The 14,721-nt window shown below is 32.9% G+C and overlaps 1 protein-coding gene across 1 annotated transcript in view; it reads left to right on the top strand.

Moving 5' to 3' along the window:
* The first annotated feature begins 974 nt into the window (after positions 1–974).
* The window catches only part of LOC128227966 (calcitonin gene-related peptide type 1 receptor-like), a 29,795-nt gene continuing 16,048 nt past the window's right edge, over positions 975–14,721 (top strand). Inside the window, exons 1-2 of the mRNA XM_052938958.1 lie at positions 975–1,034; positions 6,863–7,334. Of these exons, the coding sequence (XP_052794918.1) occupies positions 978–1,034; positions 6,863–7,334 (529 nt within the window). The 5' untranslated portion in view covers positions 975–977. The remainder of the gene's footprint in view (positions 1,035–6,862; positions 7,335–14,721) is intronic.

Here is a 14,721-nt window from a genome sequence, read left to right on the forward strand (position 1 = left end):
GTACGATATAGCAATTAGATCTCAAAATGTGTAAGATAAGACGGAAACCTAGCTAAGGATATTGAAAATGTTAAGTTACTTTAATGTAAGTATTTTAATTTTATTTTATTAAGGTAGTAGTATTACATGGTAAACTTAACACAGCAGAAATTAGAACTAGAATAGGCAGAAGCACATTAACTTCATGTTTTCATAGTATTTTCCATTGATGTAAAACCACTTCTTTTAATTCCTGTAATTGACATACAAACAAAATTCAATTTTGAAATCAGGAGATATTCAAATGTATAACACATCACCGAACGTTTGGACTATGTTTTATTTTAGTGCGACAATTTGATGTTGTTTGAAAAAAGCGAATACCATAAAAGGAGATGAATAACCTTGCAAAGTTGTTGGTGTTATAACTACAGTGTAATAAGAATTTACGAGCTGTTCGTACTAGTCTGAAATCGACTCAAACATTTTATTTCAAATATGAGGGAAAAGACAAATATTAAGATAACGTGTCTTCAATATTTATGCGAAAAGCTACAGAAACAAGCCCAGCAGCAAAAAGTTTAATCGGATTATAATCTCACTTAAGAATCAAAATCTGCAGACGTGTCACATTGATTTGCGATTCATCTGAACGTCTGATGGTAGAATAATGAAATGTAATACTTATGAAAACAAACGACTTTGGTAGATTCGATACCATTTAGATTATTGAAATAGTTAACCAAGAATAAATATACCTAGGATAAGGTAGATTTAAAGACATCTATCAGAGTTGAAATTAATTACAAACTAAGTTGTATCTTAACCCGGTTGTTGGGATTGATGAAATGGTGTAACGACTGTATAACCTTTATACAATATATATTTTAAGGGAGGACATAATTATTTTAACAAATATCATTTTAGGCTTTAGTGTCAGTGTACGTTTTAAATGTCAAATATCCTTTAAATCATACTTGTATTTGTCAGTTTCAGATATGACGGCATTTTCCACGACCTATTCACTGTTCATGATTCTGAGTCTTCTTAACCAGGTATGTACTAAATATGCTTTTATTAATGACTGTATTTTGATATATAATGTATAATGTTTGTAGCGTTTTGTCTGTTTCTGGGGGTTTTGTTTGGCCATGAAGGATGTGCTTTTAAACACGGTGGGTTAAATTCATGGCTCCTGGTCTCGTCCATGTAGTACCCAGTTTTCAACTATTCAATATTTATTTTAAAAACATATAAATTAAATTGTATAGAAGAACTAGTGAACATTATCATTATACTGTAGAGCAAAATGCAAAAAAGTATCAACGATAATAATATTTCGGACAGAACTGCTACTGTTCGAGTACGTTATATGCATAACAAACATTGCATAATAACACGTTTCGGTGACTTAAATCATACTGTGTTGGTCGCGTACTGTATTAAAATACATTTGAATTTAAACATTTATGTAGGATTTGACAATGAGCTTATATAAAGTATATATCATCTAACAGATCTTAACGGGGACTGTAGAAAGTATACAAAAGCAATATTAAAGGTGCTTTAATATTTCGCACAAGAGTGAGGTTTTAAGTACATCTAAATTGTAGAAACTTAACTAGGTGTCATTTAACAAGTTATATTAAAATACTGTTCAACATCTCAATAAAAGTTAGAGGTAAAGCACAGAAAAATATTTACAAATTATATTATTAAGGATAGTCACTAAAATATCTAGCACTGATTATATGACAATATACAGGTTAGCTAATACGCTTCAGTTAATTACTGACATTACAATGAATAATAACAACAATACAATTGGTAAAGAAATAAAAGATTTGATTTCAATTTCCATGAACATCATTTATTCAAATTTAATTTTCGAAATAGCAATACAAGACCATTAAATATAAGTCATTCTTCAAATGATAGAAAGACCATGTTCTATAAGTCCCTATTTACCTACGATGCATATCTCTCCAAACACAATAGCGTTTACCATCTAAGGATTTGAAAGATCAGAGGAATAAGAACATTTGGAGTGAAATGCATCATACGGAAATCCTGGAGGACAATTTTAGAACGTGATGGATCTATGATTTCGTAACCCTAATCAATAACTCAATAACTGCATATAGAAATAGAAGCAGATATTGAATTCTTGATAACAAACTGCTTTAATATTAAATATTGACGGATGTCTGCAAAGGCATCGAAAAAGAATGCCGATTCTTATGTTTCGCACAAAATGGAGTTTGTTGGGGTCTATGTTATATGTTAGACTTGTGTGTTGCTAACTTGCTTCTTCTACCCATTCATCCTCTTTGTTAAGCATTGTCCTGATATACATTAATGGAACAACAAGTGCAAACAAGTCTAGCAATATTCTTTTAAAATGTCACTGCTGAGATGGACCGTAATTGTTTAAGGATTAAAATTAGATCTTTTGCATTTAATTGGGGGTATGGTATGCAATGGGGCTGTTCAAAATGGGTGGAACTCCACCAGCATTTTGAACTGCGCCATTGCATACCATAACCCAATAAAATGCAAAAGGTCGAATTTTAATACAATTTTTTTTAATTTACATTTATTTAAATGTTCATTTCTGCTAAAATAAAAAGATTATTCAAGAGCATTTTATTCTTTTTTCTTTCTCTCGTTGTTCTCAGCGGTGGTTAAATTCGAACAGCTGCGGTAACCTTAATTTATAAAACAATGAATGCGCAGAAAAAATAGTTCCTTACTCATGGGTTTAATTTCTATTTTTTCAAGGAAAACTATTTTTCCCACCTCAGATAAGTAAATCCAATAATTTAACCATGCTAGAATTTCTTATCTTGCCCACGGGCGAAGATAAAATGCCCGTATGGAACTTCTTTCTACATTGCAATTACCTTGCTTGTTGAAGACTGTCGTCTGTAGCATCATGGAAACCTTGTCTTGTGGCAATATTTAAAACGCTAATTAAGTATTTCTCGCTTCAAATGTCACCATTAAACAGTTTTCACGCACCTTTCAAGAAATAATGCTTCAAACTCCTTAGAACTATTAAAAGACCGATTTGACTATTAACATATCAATGCGCACATATCCATGACAACCACGAATGATCACATATCCATACGCAATTATTTTCATTAACTCATTAACCACAAAATAGTTTTAGCAAAAAGTACACTTTTAGTTAATTTTGTTTAACTTAGGTGGGTGAAAAAACATCTACCATACCCGCTCGTGTAAGATAGGTTCATCCCGACCCTCGCGCAGGGTGTTTTGCGGAAACTCGCTAAACCTCATTTCCGCAAAACACCCTACGCTCGGGTCGGAATAAACCTATCTTACAGTCTCGGCCATGAAAGATACGTATAATCTTAACAACGTATTTTAACACTTTAACAGCTAGAACAATACAACTAGGGTTATGAAAAATTAACAATAATAAGAAAACAACAAGAGTTTCGCCACCTACAAATTTCTCATTATATCTCGCGATATTACGCGATACTAGCGTTTGTTAGTCACGAGTTTTTAAATTGGTGAGAAACTCCAGTCAATATACTTATTGAGCGTTATGTTGAAGGATCAGTTGGTGTATGAACCATGTTGGAATACGGTGTTGGACAAATCAGCAAGTGCATTGTCATTTCGTTGGAAGTTAACACCGGATTAACCGACAGTGGCGGTGGGTGGGGTAAGGTGTTTAGCAATGGGAACTTTCGCGAAAGGAAAGCCAGAGTGCGAGAAGACTTAGTGTTGAATTGAGCTCTTTCATCTGGACGTTGCTGGTTGCACTACAATATGTTATTGGTTCATTTCCTCGATTTCATGTTCTGTCAGATGCTTTATTTTTCAACCAAATGACAACTCCAAATTCCGAAATAAGTCGTCATCATTGTCATTTAATATTCCTTTAACTGTTCCATCCATCATGAAATCAAAATCTACATTAAAATAAATCAAATTATTGTTGCTCATTTTGTTTTAACTGCTGTGTTGCAGATTTTAGTTTTGCAGGTTGCCAATAACTTTACTACGATTTCATTGATCAAAATAGTTCCGTAGTAAATATGCCACGCCCATTAGTAATATTGCGTTCAATAGCAGGGGAAAAGTATCGAACAAATTCACGCGATTTCGATTGGAAATGCCATTGCACAATATACAGAAATAATGTGAAATTGATAACAACCATTGCTAAGGAATGAAGTGTTAATGTAAATATATTGTTATTGAGGTCAAAATAAATATATTTTATAATTGGTGCTTTTAACGCATGACAAGCATGTTGACCGGAAACAAACTCGAAGTCAACACAATCAGGCACAGATTCAGAGTAGAACAGCATGTATCTTACTCAATGCATCCGTTCATCCTAATTATGTTCTGGCTATTTACTTGTTCTGGTCAATTCTCTGCATTTAACATATCCTGTTATCGCCTGCTTGTTACGTCGCACCACGAGATGACCAGTGCTCCTGTTACTGACATTGACTCTCTAAGCCAAGCTGTTATATGGTTTAACTTTAATTTAAAATGAAAATACAGGCTCGGACAAGGCATAAAGATGTTTGAAGGGCGCTGCTATAACTATCATGATTCTATCTGCTTAATTAGGTTTGTTTTGCCCTAGACATTTCAGAAAAAAAAAACCCATATGTAATAGGCTATAAATCATCCTTTGCGAAACTTTGAACCTAGAAGTGGGTTATAGTTGCATTTTAACAAAGAGCGGATAATGCCCCTACTGGTTGCATGTTTTCTTTTAAGGAGAAATAAGTTTCAGGCGTTTATTCACGTCCGCGAACTGGACAAAATTGAAGAGATGAAATTTTACAAAACATTTTATGACGCGATCCGATCAGTATTTATTCGATTAGCTTATCATCGTTAAATTGAACAATGAGCGAAGGGCAAACGATCTAGAATTTCAATCAAATAATCTTTATAAACAGGGTTTCAACAAACGGTATTCTGCTTTCGGCTACCTTAAACCATTGTTAGTTATGAAACACATATATCAAAGTTCAAAAAGTCATACGTAACATATTTGAATAATGTTTCACTCGAGATTATTTATAATAAAGCTAAAATACCTACAATAAAAACATTTTCGCTACTGCTTCCTCGATGGTATTGTGCACAAAACGCTGTCAACCACACGTACACGTACATGGCAAAGTATATTCACTAAGCTTAGAGCGTCCCTCTTAATTGTGTCTACATAAATATTTGTAATTATATTATAATATTACACAATATAGCAACATTTGTTACTAAAAATATTTCTTTTTTTGCACATTGCAAAATATCTGGCCTTCACTTTAGGTGGCGTTAAGTGCCTCCCAAGAAATTCGTCTATAATGTTTTTGTTTAGTTTATGGTATAATTAGGAAAATGATATGTTTTGATCTTTTTTTGGTAAAGCTTTAAGTGCGGATATATGCTCTGTTTGTGTCATTATTTTTGTATATTGAATTTGTGTCTTTAGTTTATTGTCGAGTGATCCCTTATTCTTATTAAACAATTGTATTTTTGAATGTTTGGATATTGGACTTGTCCCTGTATTTTTCATGGCATTATGATTCAATACCTCTGTGTTGCACCCATGACAACATTGAAATCCCTTACGATTCGAAATAAGTCTTTAATACTGATTTGTGTTCAAACATTTTGATCTTCCGGAATATGTTTATACTGCAAACAGTATTTTTAGATAACTTATATAAAAAAAAAATATTTTTCAATAAAAATAAATATCTTTATTAGGAAATCAAATACGTAGCCATTTTAAATAATAAAATCAGTAAAGGGGCCATGTAAGACCATCTGAACGATTAATGTTAACATAAGTTCATTGGTTCACACTTAGCCCATCTAGAATTCATTTCACCCAATAAATTGAAAACAAATTTATTCAATTGGTTTGCATCGCCGATCGCAGTCTAGACCATTGTGAAACAGCTTACTTTTTATATCAAGTGATCAAATGATATACGGCTTTTGCCCAATCGTAAAAAGGCCAGACTTTGTTTAAAGGGGTTGACATATACTGCGACATTTATTATATACTAGTAAACATCTATTGAGTATAAGTATAATTTTGTAACATCAGTCTCAGTTTCAGTCTCTTTTACCAATGACATACGCTATATCTTTGGCATACATGCGGTTATATTATATAATATTTATCAGGTGTATGCATGGTAAAAAAGAAGAAAGGCTATGTATTTTTATAATCATGTGTTACAGACATGAGAGTTGATGGTTAAACATTTGTATTCCTATGAAAAAAATGAACTTTGTTCACGAGAAGGTAGTGCTTCTGTCATATTTCAGACCATCTGAAATGAACATATAATATCTCATTTATTAAAACCAATTAATAAGACAGGTGTGTATTCCAGAAGGATCGTATAGGCCTATTGTTTTTTAACAACAACAATTTTCTCTGCAAATGTAACAATCTATTCAGCAGCAATCTAGTTAGCAAGACTATTAGTAAAGAAATAGATCCGATTAAGAGGCACAAGACGAGATCCTTATCAACGACACTGAACTAAATACAAACATGTACAAAAATACTAACACATATATAATTAACATAAACGGATCATATAGACATAAAAATAACTCAGATGGGAATGAAATCGCTCCTGACTATATACATCGAGTGTGGATCTCTTTACCATTTTAATACAAACATGCACCACTTGGATCAATCTATTGCGTCAATAAATAGTACCAGAGTATTGCAGTTTCTTCTCGTAGTAATCCTGGTATATCTTGAAAAAAAAACTTTATTGGTAAAATATATATAATAACACTTTTGGGATAGATTAAAATTTTATTGGCTCTTTAATTTTGTCTTTTTCAGAGGGCAGTTTCAATTAACAGCGTACTTCAGTATCCGTACAACTTATCAGAATCTTGTAGCTGGCGTCTAGGAAGATATCACAAAGATGACTTTTATCACAACGCGTGTGCATGGTGCTACTTCTTTCTCTTCCGGAGTCATGGACTATTTCCCGACAATTATAAATATCTAAAAGTTCAAAACAACAGAAGCGGTCTCATTCAAGGAACTTATTTACTTGCGGACGCTGAGAACTCGACTTTGCGTACTCAAGTTTGCAAAACTTTGTCTAATGACGAGTGTGAGTTATGGGGACTATGCTGTGCAGCAAGTAAAAAGTGCTGCCATCGACAAATTCAGTCGCGAAAAAATACGACTAATGCGACGGCTTGCGGAATAACATGGGACGGCTTGTCATGCTGGGAAGAAGTTAACCCAGGGGAAAAAAGCTACCAATCATGCCCAGGATACCTTCAATTCTCCATACCGACACGTACGTTGATCTATTTAATATTCTGTTACACTCTTTCAATTGAATAACATAAGTACGTTTTTTAAATTCGTCTTGCATTTACGGACGTTTTAATGATATGACTGATACATGGATTGACGGCGTTTCTGGAATTATTTCACCCAGCAACATAGTATTATTTCCCTCAACTGAGTGCCTGACACACTAGCTAAAATTGCAAAATGATACAATGAAAGACAAGTATTTGTATTTAATTTCGTTTGGATTTCGTAATACAACTTTATACTAATTGATTTTAAATACAGAAGCTTACAGTGACTTTGACTTAATGAGTCAACCAGTTTACACCCCCCAGAACATTTTTAACATGTCTGAAGATCGAATACATGCGTATTTTTAATACTTACAGTGATTGAGGATTTTGTATTTTTATGATATCTGGTCGTGTTACATTTATTATGACATAATTTTTTGATATTGTTACAAGCTCCTATAAGAATGCGTTCATCTTGTACCTATAGAACGTTTCGAATATTGAATTTATGGAATGCAAATGTTTTTATCCTGAATATTACGGTTTGAAGATAGTCAAGGGCAACACATTGTTCAAAAACATTTGGTGTACCGCTTATATCTTTTTAATACATTGGTGAGTATGCAGTCTTGTACTTGTCAAACAATTAACAGTAAATCACACATCAAACACATTTCACAACCTCCGATATCGAGAGCAGTTTTTTTTAAAAAGACGTTTCCGAAATATAAAAAATATTCGCCTTTCATGATAACAAAAAGAAACAGTTCAGAGAATTAATACAAAGCCATATTAAGCCAATTGCTGATTATAGAGTTTCCATGAAGAACGCTGAAAACAATTAATCGTCCGAGAATATCTTGTCGACCCGTTGCTTCCTATTTTGTCTGGAAGTGATAGTATTGTGTTATTTTTATCTGAAAATACTTAATATTTTCGAAGGCAGCTGAATATCGGATTTATTTAATCGCTCTTAAACGTTTAATCCAGTGTGTCGGATATTTATAGACATTGTCAGTAAAGAAAACCAAATAATGCCAATTCTGTCTAAGTGAACATAGCATTTATTCAGGCATAGTAAGACTAAACTATTTGTTTACGCCTCATTTTAGTGTGTATCCATTTACTCCTTGGAATAAAACCGCACTTTTTGTCAGTTCATACAATACGCTGTTATATTTATTTCAAGACATTGTGATTTCAATTATACATACAAAATATATACATGCATTTAATTTAAAACATTGAATAGGTAAACACCTGCGATGCGATGTTTTAATTCAATTTACATTTAAATCTTTTATTAATATTGTCATAACCATATTTCAGCAAACCCCTCATCTTAGGAGGATATATCACAATAAGTATTTGATAACTAATGATCATATGTCCTTTTGATTATATCAATTGATAGCAAATTCGATATAATGATGATTATGTTTTGTTTAAAGCTCAACTATACGAGGGTTTACTACCCGTCCGGCGTTTCGGCGTCGGCATCCGGTAAAAGTTTTAGGGCAAGCTGTCACTTTCTCTTATATTTCCAATACCATTCATTCATTTCATTTAATCCTTTAAACACTTGTACAGGACCATCACAAAGTGAGGTTATATATCTCTATAATATCCTACATACAGATAATGGCTCATAATTGTCTTAGGAACTTAGGTTAAACATTAAGGGCAGGTTAAAGTTTAGTGCGAGATGATATTTGTTATAAATATATTCCATAGCCGTCATTCAATTGACTTAATACTTCACACAATTGTTGACGGCCATTTTAAAACAAGGTAACACAAATCCATATTAAGCCTTATACAAATTATGGCCTTTAATTTTTTATTTTTTTTTACCTTTTTGATTTTTTGACGGGTACTTATCTATAATTTAACCAGATTTTCACAAAGAGAAATGTGGTTATTAAATTGAGGTGCGCCGTTGTTCGGGTGGGCCGGTACTAGGGCGGCGTAAACTCACCTTAAACTCACATGGGATTGCGTTTGGGCCCAAAGCGACAAGTTCACTATTATTTAGAATAAATTACCTTTTAGTACTAAAAACATTAGTTAAGGTTGACATAATGTTGCCAAACTTAGTGGTAGGAAGAGATAATCCAAGCCTTCTATGGGATAGTGTTCGGGGACCCTACGGTCAAGGTCACTGTTACTAAAACAGAAAAAAAAAACGGTTTTAACTGAATCTCGCAACAAAGGCAGAATATATGCTGTCAATTATTGAAAACCTTGTTTTGGTGCATGGCGGCGTTTCTTGTTAATATTTTTATTTACCTTTTTCATTGCTGTTGACAGGCACATATTACATCATTATTGTATTTCTAAGACAAAGCGGCGAATAGTCGAGCGCGCTGTCCTATGACAGCTCTTATTAAATAACGATACCAATACGTCTAGTGCTCTTATATTTCAACCTTGTATTTAGTATTTATTTTTTGTCAATCTTTTCTAAAATGTTGATTCAACATGTCCGTGTGTTTGTGTTGAAGAGTTACACGAAAACATAAAACTAATCGAGCACTTGGGATTTTTCACTGTTTACACCAGAAACCTTAACACCACCTAATTCTTCCGCTAAAAGGTTTGAAGTTTCTCAGCAAACATAACCGTCGAGGGACTTAGGCAATAATTGCTATCAAAACAAATGTCATGGTTCTTTGGCATAAAACATATCCTTCTATTCCAATCACGCACATTCTATATGTTGTGTTAGATTGGGCTTTGAAAGCTTTTTGTCCCACTTGTAAAGTTCCAATCTATTTTTCATATTTCTGTGTCCCTAAGCTTTCATTGCAAAGCAATACTACATAAAAACGCTATATTCAAAGCAGTTCGCTTCCAATGTTTCCAGAACCAATAAAATGTATGTTTTTTTTTTCTTTCCTGCGCTTTTAAAAGACTGAATAGAATACATTAACGGCCGTAAACACCGCTTCAAATCAAGAGCTGGTGATATAGTTTTCTGGCAATATGTTGTTCGGTAAATCATTATATTATTACTACGCATGTAATTGTCACTGATTTGATTGACAGGTTGATATTTCTACGACGTCACCTTATACACGCCATGACCTTATTTTCACATGCGATTTATCAATTATTGCCATTTGTTTTCTTGTATTTGAGCATTATAGAAACAAAACTTCTGTTTAATTTCGTAGTAAGATCGTACATGATCACATACAAAATTGTGTTTTAACTCGTGTACGAGGCGTCATCGAAAATATTGCTTTCTGTTGCACTTGGTGGAATGCATATCAATATTCCAATTAAACGAAAAACCTCATTAGGACGAAATCGCAGGAAATCAGTCCTACGAAAAATCTTTCTTCGTTAAGTCTGGTGTTGTGATTCGATTCGCTTATCACTTTAGTGATTGTTTTCTGAAATAACTTAGCATCTCTTTCGACTGCTTAATACGGTATGCGTCTAATGAGATCATTTGAAGGCTCAAATGCTGATATTATTGTTTCCATAAAGCCGATAATAATTGATAAATCGGAAATATGTTGCCTACAATCGCTCTACAATTGTCACATTGGGATTAAGTACTCCGCTTTGCGACTGTTTCTGATGATACTTAACATTTTCAGTGACCGTTATGTATTTATTCAGAAATAATCGGGTAATCTAGTTTGTCTGACAATTGCTGCCATGATTGTTAAAGTGCAAGAAATGTCAACCAAGTCTAGTTATGTCAACCTAGCAATTTGCGGATACTTGTTCAGGCAAAGATTGACTGCAAGCGTCAAAAAATATATATCGGATTACTAGGACTTTTGAGTAAAAGAAGTCATCCTGATAAAGTGGTTCATTATAAAATTTCTTGTTTTAATACGAGGGTATGCTATTACAGATGTTCTATCTAATATCATTGTTAAATTCATTTAAATGTCAGCTTTTTATTAGTAGCACTTGCGACAATACGATCAGACAACCATTTATAATAGGATTAATAGAAGATAACAATGGTTAGATAATTATAGCTTTAATTTAATTTTAATACTTAAACAATTCTTGTAAGAAACATTGTGATGTAACAATATGAATTTGATTCATATTATGAGCAGTATGACCTCATGAAAGTTTAAATGAATGTCGACGGTAAGAGGAGCAGGCCAGTCCCTCCCGTTCGTGAGAATGTTTTGTGCAACTATGCACACCCACATAACAATGAATTAAATCTATCGGAATACCAATGCATAATTCATTTGATCAGCTCTGTCTTCCCTTGCACTTTTTGCAGTCGTCACAAAGTTTTCACTAAGGGCTAATGATAAGATTAAATGTTATTATTACTAATGCTGTTCGTTTGAAAACGTCTAACAAAAGCAAAACATCTGCCATAGCTTTACCATTGTTTATTGTTATGCATGAGTAAATAAATTATGTATGTATTGTTTTAGCGCTAATATACACAAGTAAAGCACGGCCCTAACCATTCGCTCAATAATTATAAGGTGATGCCACCTTTATAATATGAAATACTTATGGGAATAAACTACAGAAACAAGAAACCAATTTAAAAACTTTACATGGTCGAAAATGTATTATTTGTTGATGAATCTGTGTACATATATAACCAGTCCTATGACTCTGGCTTAAAAAGTATCATGACCCTTATTTGTTTAAACAAAGATAGTGTTGGTGTTCGCTCCGCGGCTCTCATGTATATAATTAAAGGGATCTAAAAAAGGTTATTGATTATCCGCAAACAATCAAATTTTAAAAATTACACGTTTATCTACATCTAACAAATGGACCTATATTTGTTACAGCCTTTTCACTTGTTTACTTGACAATGTAAATGGTATAAATCCAATAAACAATTGCCTGTCAAATCAACTTTCAATTAGTGCCATACTAGTGATGGTAGTGTGAAAAATACATTTAAATGGTGCGTTTAGCGACGAGGTAAATTTCTTGTTTTACGAAATATATTAGCCTCTGTGCCAAAATGATTGATGACGCAATATCAAAATGTCGAACATTTTGTATTTAAAAATGAATCCCTTAACTGGTCCTTTTGTTTTCGCGCCAGCAACAAAGCAAAGCATACAGCAGAACAATGTCAGCCAACATGCAATTCAAACCTAGTTTAACAATCAGTAAATGACTTTAACTTTTGTGAATGCACAGTAAGTAGTATTTTATTTTTATTTAATTAATCTAGTTGTAACTAAAACTGTTTTAATCACTGAAAATTAAGCGCAGTCCATGAGAAACTTTATCTGCATGTTCTAATTAATTCCCAAGACTTTGTTCAAACTCATAAGGTTGTAAACTGTGTCAGTTAAATGCGTTAAATTCACCGCACTAAGTAGTTGAACGTGCAGCGCCATTTGATCTAAAAAAAAAAATTTCAAAGTCATCAACCGTCTCATGACAGGGAAACGTTTATGTTCTTTTTTACCTACTTATGTTTTTATTTTATATTCTTAAAATTTCATGTAAACTTTTGACAGATGTGATGTGCAATTAAACGGGGTTTAAATTTTACTGACCGTTCCAATGCGGTACCTAACAATCCTTGATAAATATAACTAGTTTTTAGTATACTCTCATATGCAATGTGTTGTTTGTGAAGTGTTTTACTGTTGTTTTATGTTTCTTGTTTGTGAATTTTTGTTTTTGTGTTCTATGTCTTTGGCGTTTACCCTGTGCCATTTAAAGGGGTTTATGTTTACACTTTTGGCTACTGAGCTTGTTTTTGTACTTTTTCACATATGTATTCATGTTTAAACTTTCGGCTACTGAGCTTGTGTCTGTAGTTTCTCATGGAAATTTTAAAACGTGAGAAGTGACAGTCAACAATATAAAAGGAAATTCTTCTTCGTCTTCAAGCAAAACAATGATATAGTAAGCTTGATAAGTGAAATATAAAAATAAAATGTAACATACCATTAAGTAAAGAAAATGTGACAAGTGTCATAAAATTAAGTGGCCTTTTTGAAAAAAAAAACATCAATAATTAGGAAGTGTCATAGACAATAGTACGTAAAAACAAAATGAATGATTTAAAATAATTTCAGAAAAACAAACAAAAAATTATTAGAGTGAATATTAGAAAAAATGTACGGCATAATATAAACACCATTTGACTGCAAATGATTAGTTTTAATGTTTAATTCGCACTAGCTAACATCTATAGTTGAGTCCCTTGTATTTAAACATATTGTCGAAAGATGTCACACACACCGTACTTACTATTTAGATCTGAGTAAAGATATTTGACAATAAGCATTATCCAATAATGCTAAGTAAGAACACAAAAAGGCGCACATTAGTAAAGCAATCTTACCCATAACCAGACAGAATGTAAACCAAATGTGAGCAAGACATTTCCGACTGATTAATTATCTGCGGCTTTTATGGTAACAATATCATTGTAATTCGTTCAGATATGGGGTTTTATGGCATCTCTGAACATTCCAACATCCGATTTATTCTGAGAATTTTATAAGGAAGTAGTGGTTTAAAAATTTACCGCCGAGACATTGGCAGAACATTATTTGATAAATGTCACATATGTTCATGCATTTGCAAAGAAATTCAATCTAATAGATCAAGTATTTTGAACGAATATAAAACATTGCTCTTTTGAGTCTGTCATTATACTACCAGACGACTGAAGGCAAGAAGTTTCCCATTTTGGCCTTGCCTGGGACCCCAGATGTCTTTTAAAACGTTTTGTCGCATTGGAAGTGACAGTTTTATTATGAGACAACATTCAAAGTAATTGAAATTAGATTAAGGTAACAGATGTAAGACATTTTACACACATTGTGGTTCAAATGGGCTTTATTGGGCGTCACCAAAACGTTATAAGATTAAACTTTTTTTACTTATCTTCCTGCTAGTTAACATTTATGCCTTTGAATAAGACGTATCCGTATAAACTATATTAAGTATTTGTATGATTAGAACATAACTATAAACAAAGCATAACAGCAATACATTATCTTTTTCGAGCACAGTATATCCGCCTGTACATTATAGTTGCCATTGCAATAATTTATAAAATGCGATGTTTAAATTTGTTCGTCGGATATTGATATGGAAGAATATAATGTACATTTGAATGCATCAAAACTGGACCTAAAGGAGGAAATATGGAGTTCTAGTACCACGACATATTGAAGTTGTCGTTCATTTTACACTAGGGCCATGCAACTGTATTGACAACTACAAAGTTGCTCTAGGGGACAATATTATTAGACTAGCTCTTGAATCAAATGTACACGGTTTAATTATTAATCCTTTTTCTGTAATTTTCTGGTAACGTTCTGCACCATTTTGAAAATAAACCTAAAATAACCCGGTGAAAAATCGATATGGACAGACCGAAAAGTAAATAAC

Source organism: Mya arenaria, chromosome 1 (genome assembly GCF_026914265.1).
Source record: "Mya arenaria isolate MELC-2E11 chromosome 1, ASM2691426v1".
NCBI classification, from domain to species: Eukaryota; Metazoa; Mollusca; class Bivalvia; order Myida; family Myidae; genus Mya; species Mya arenaria.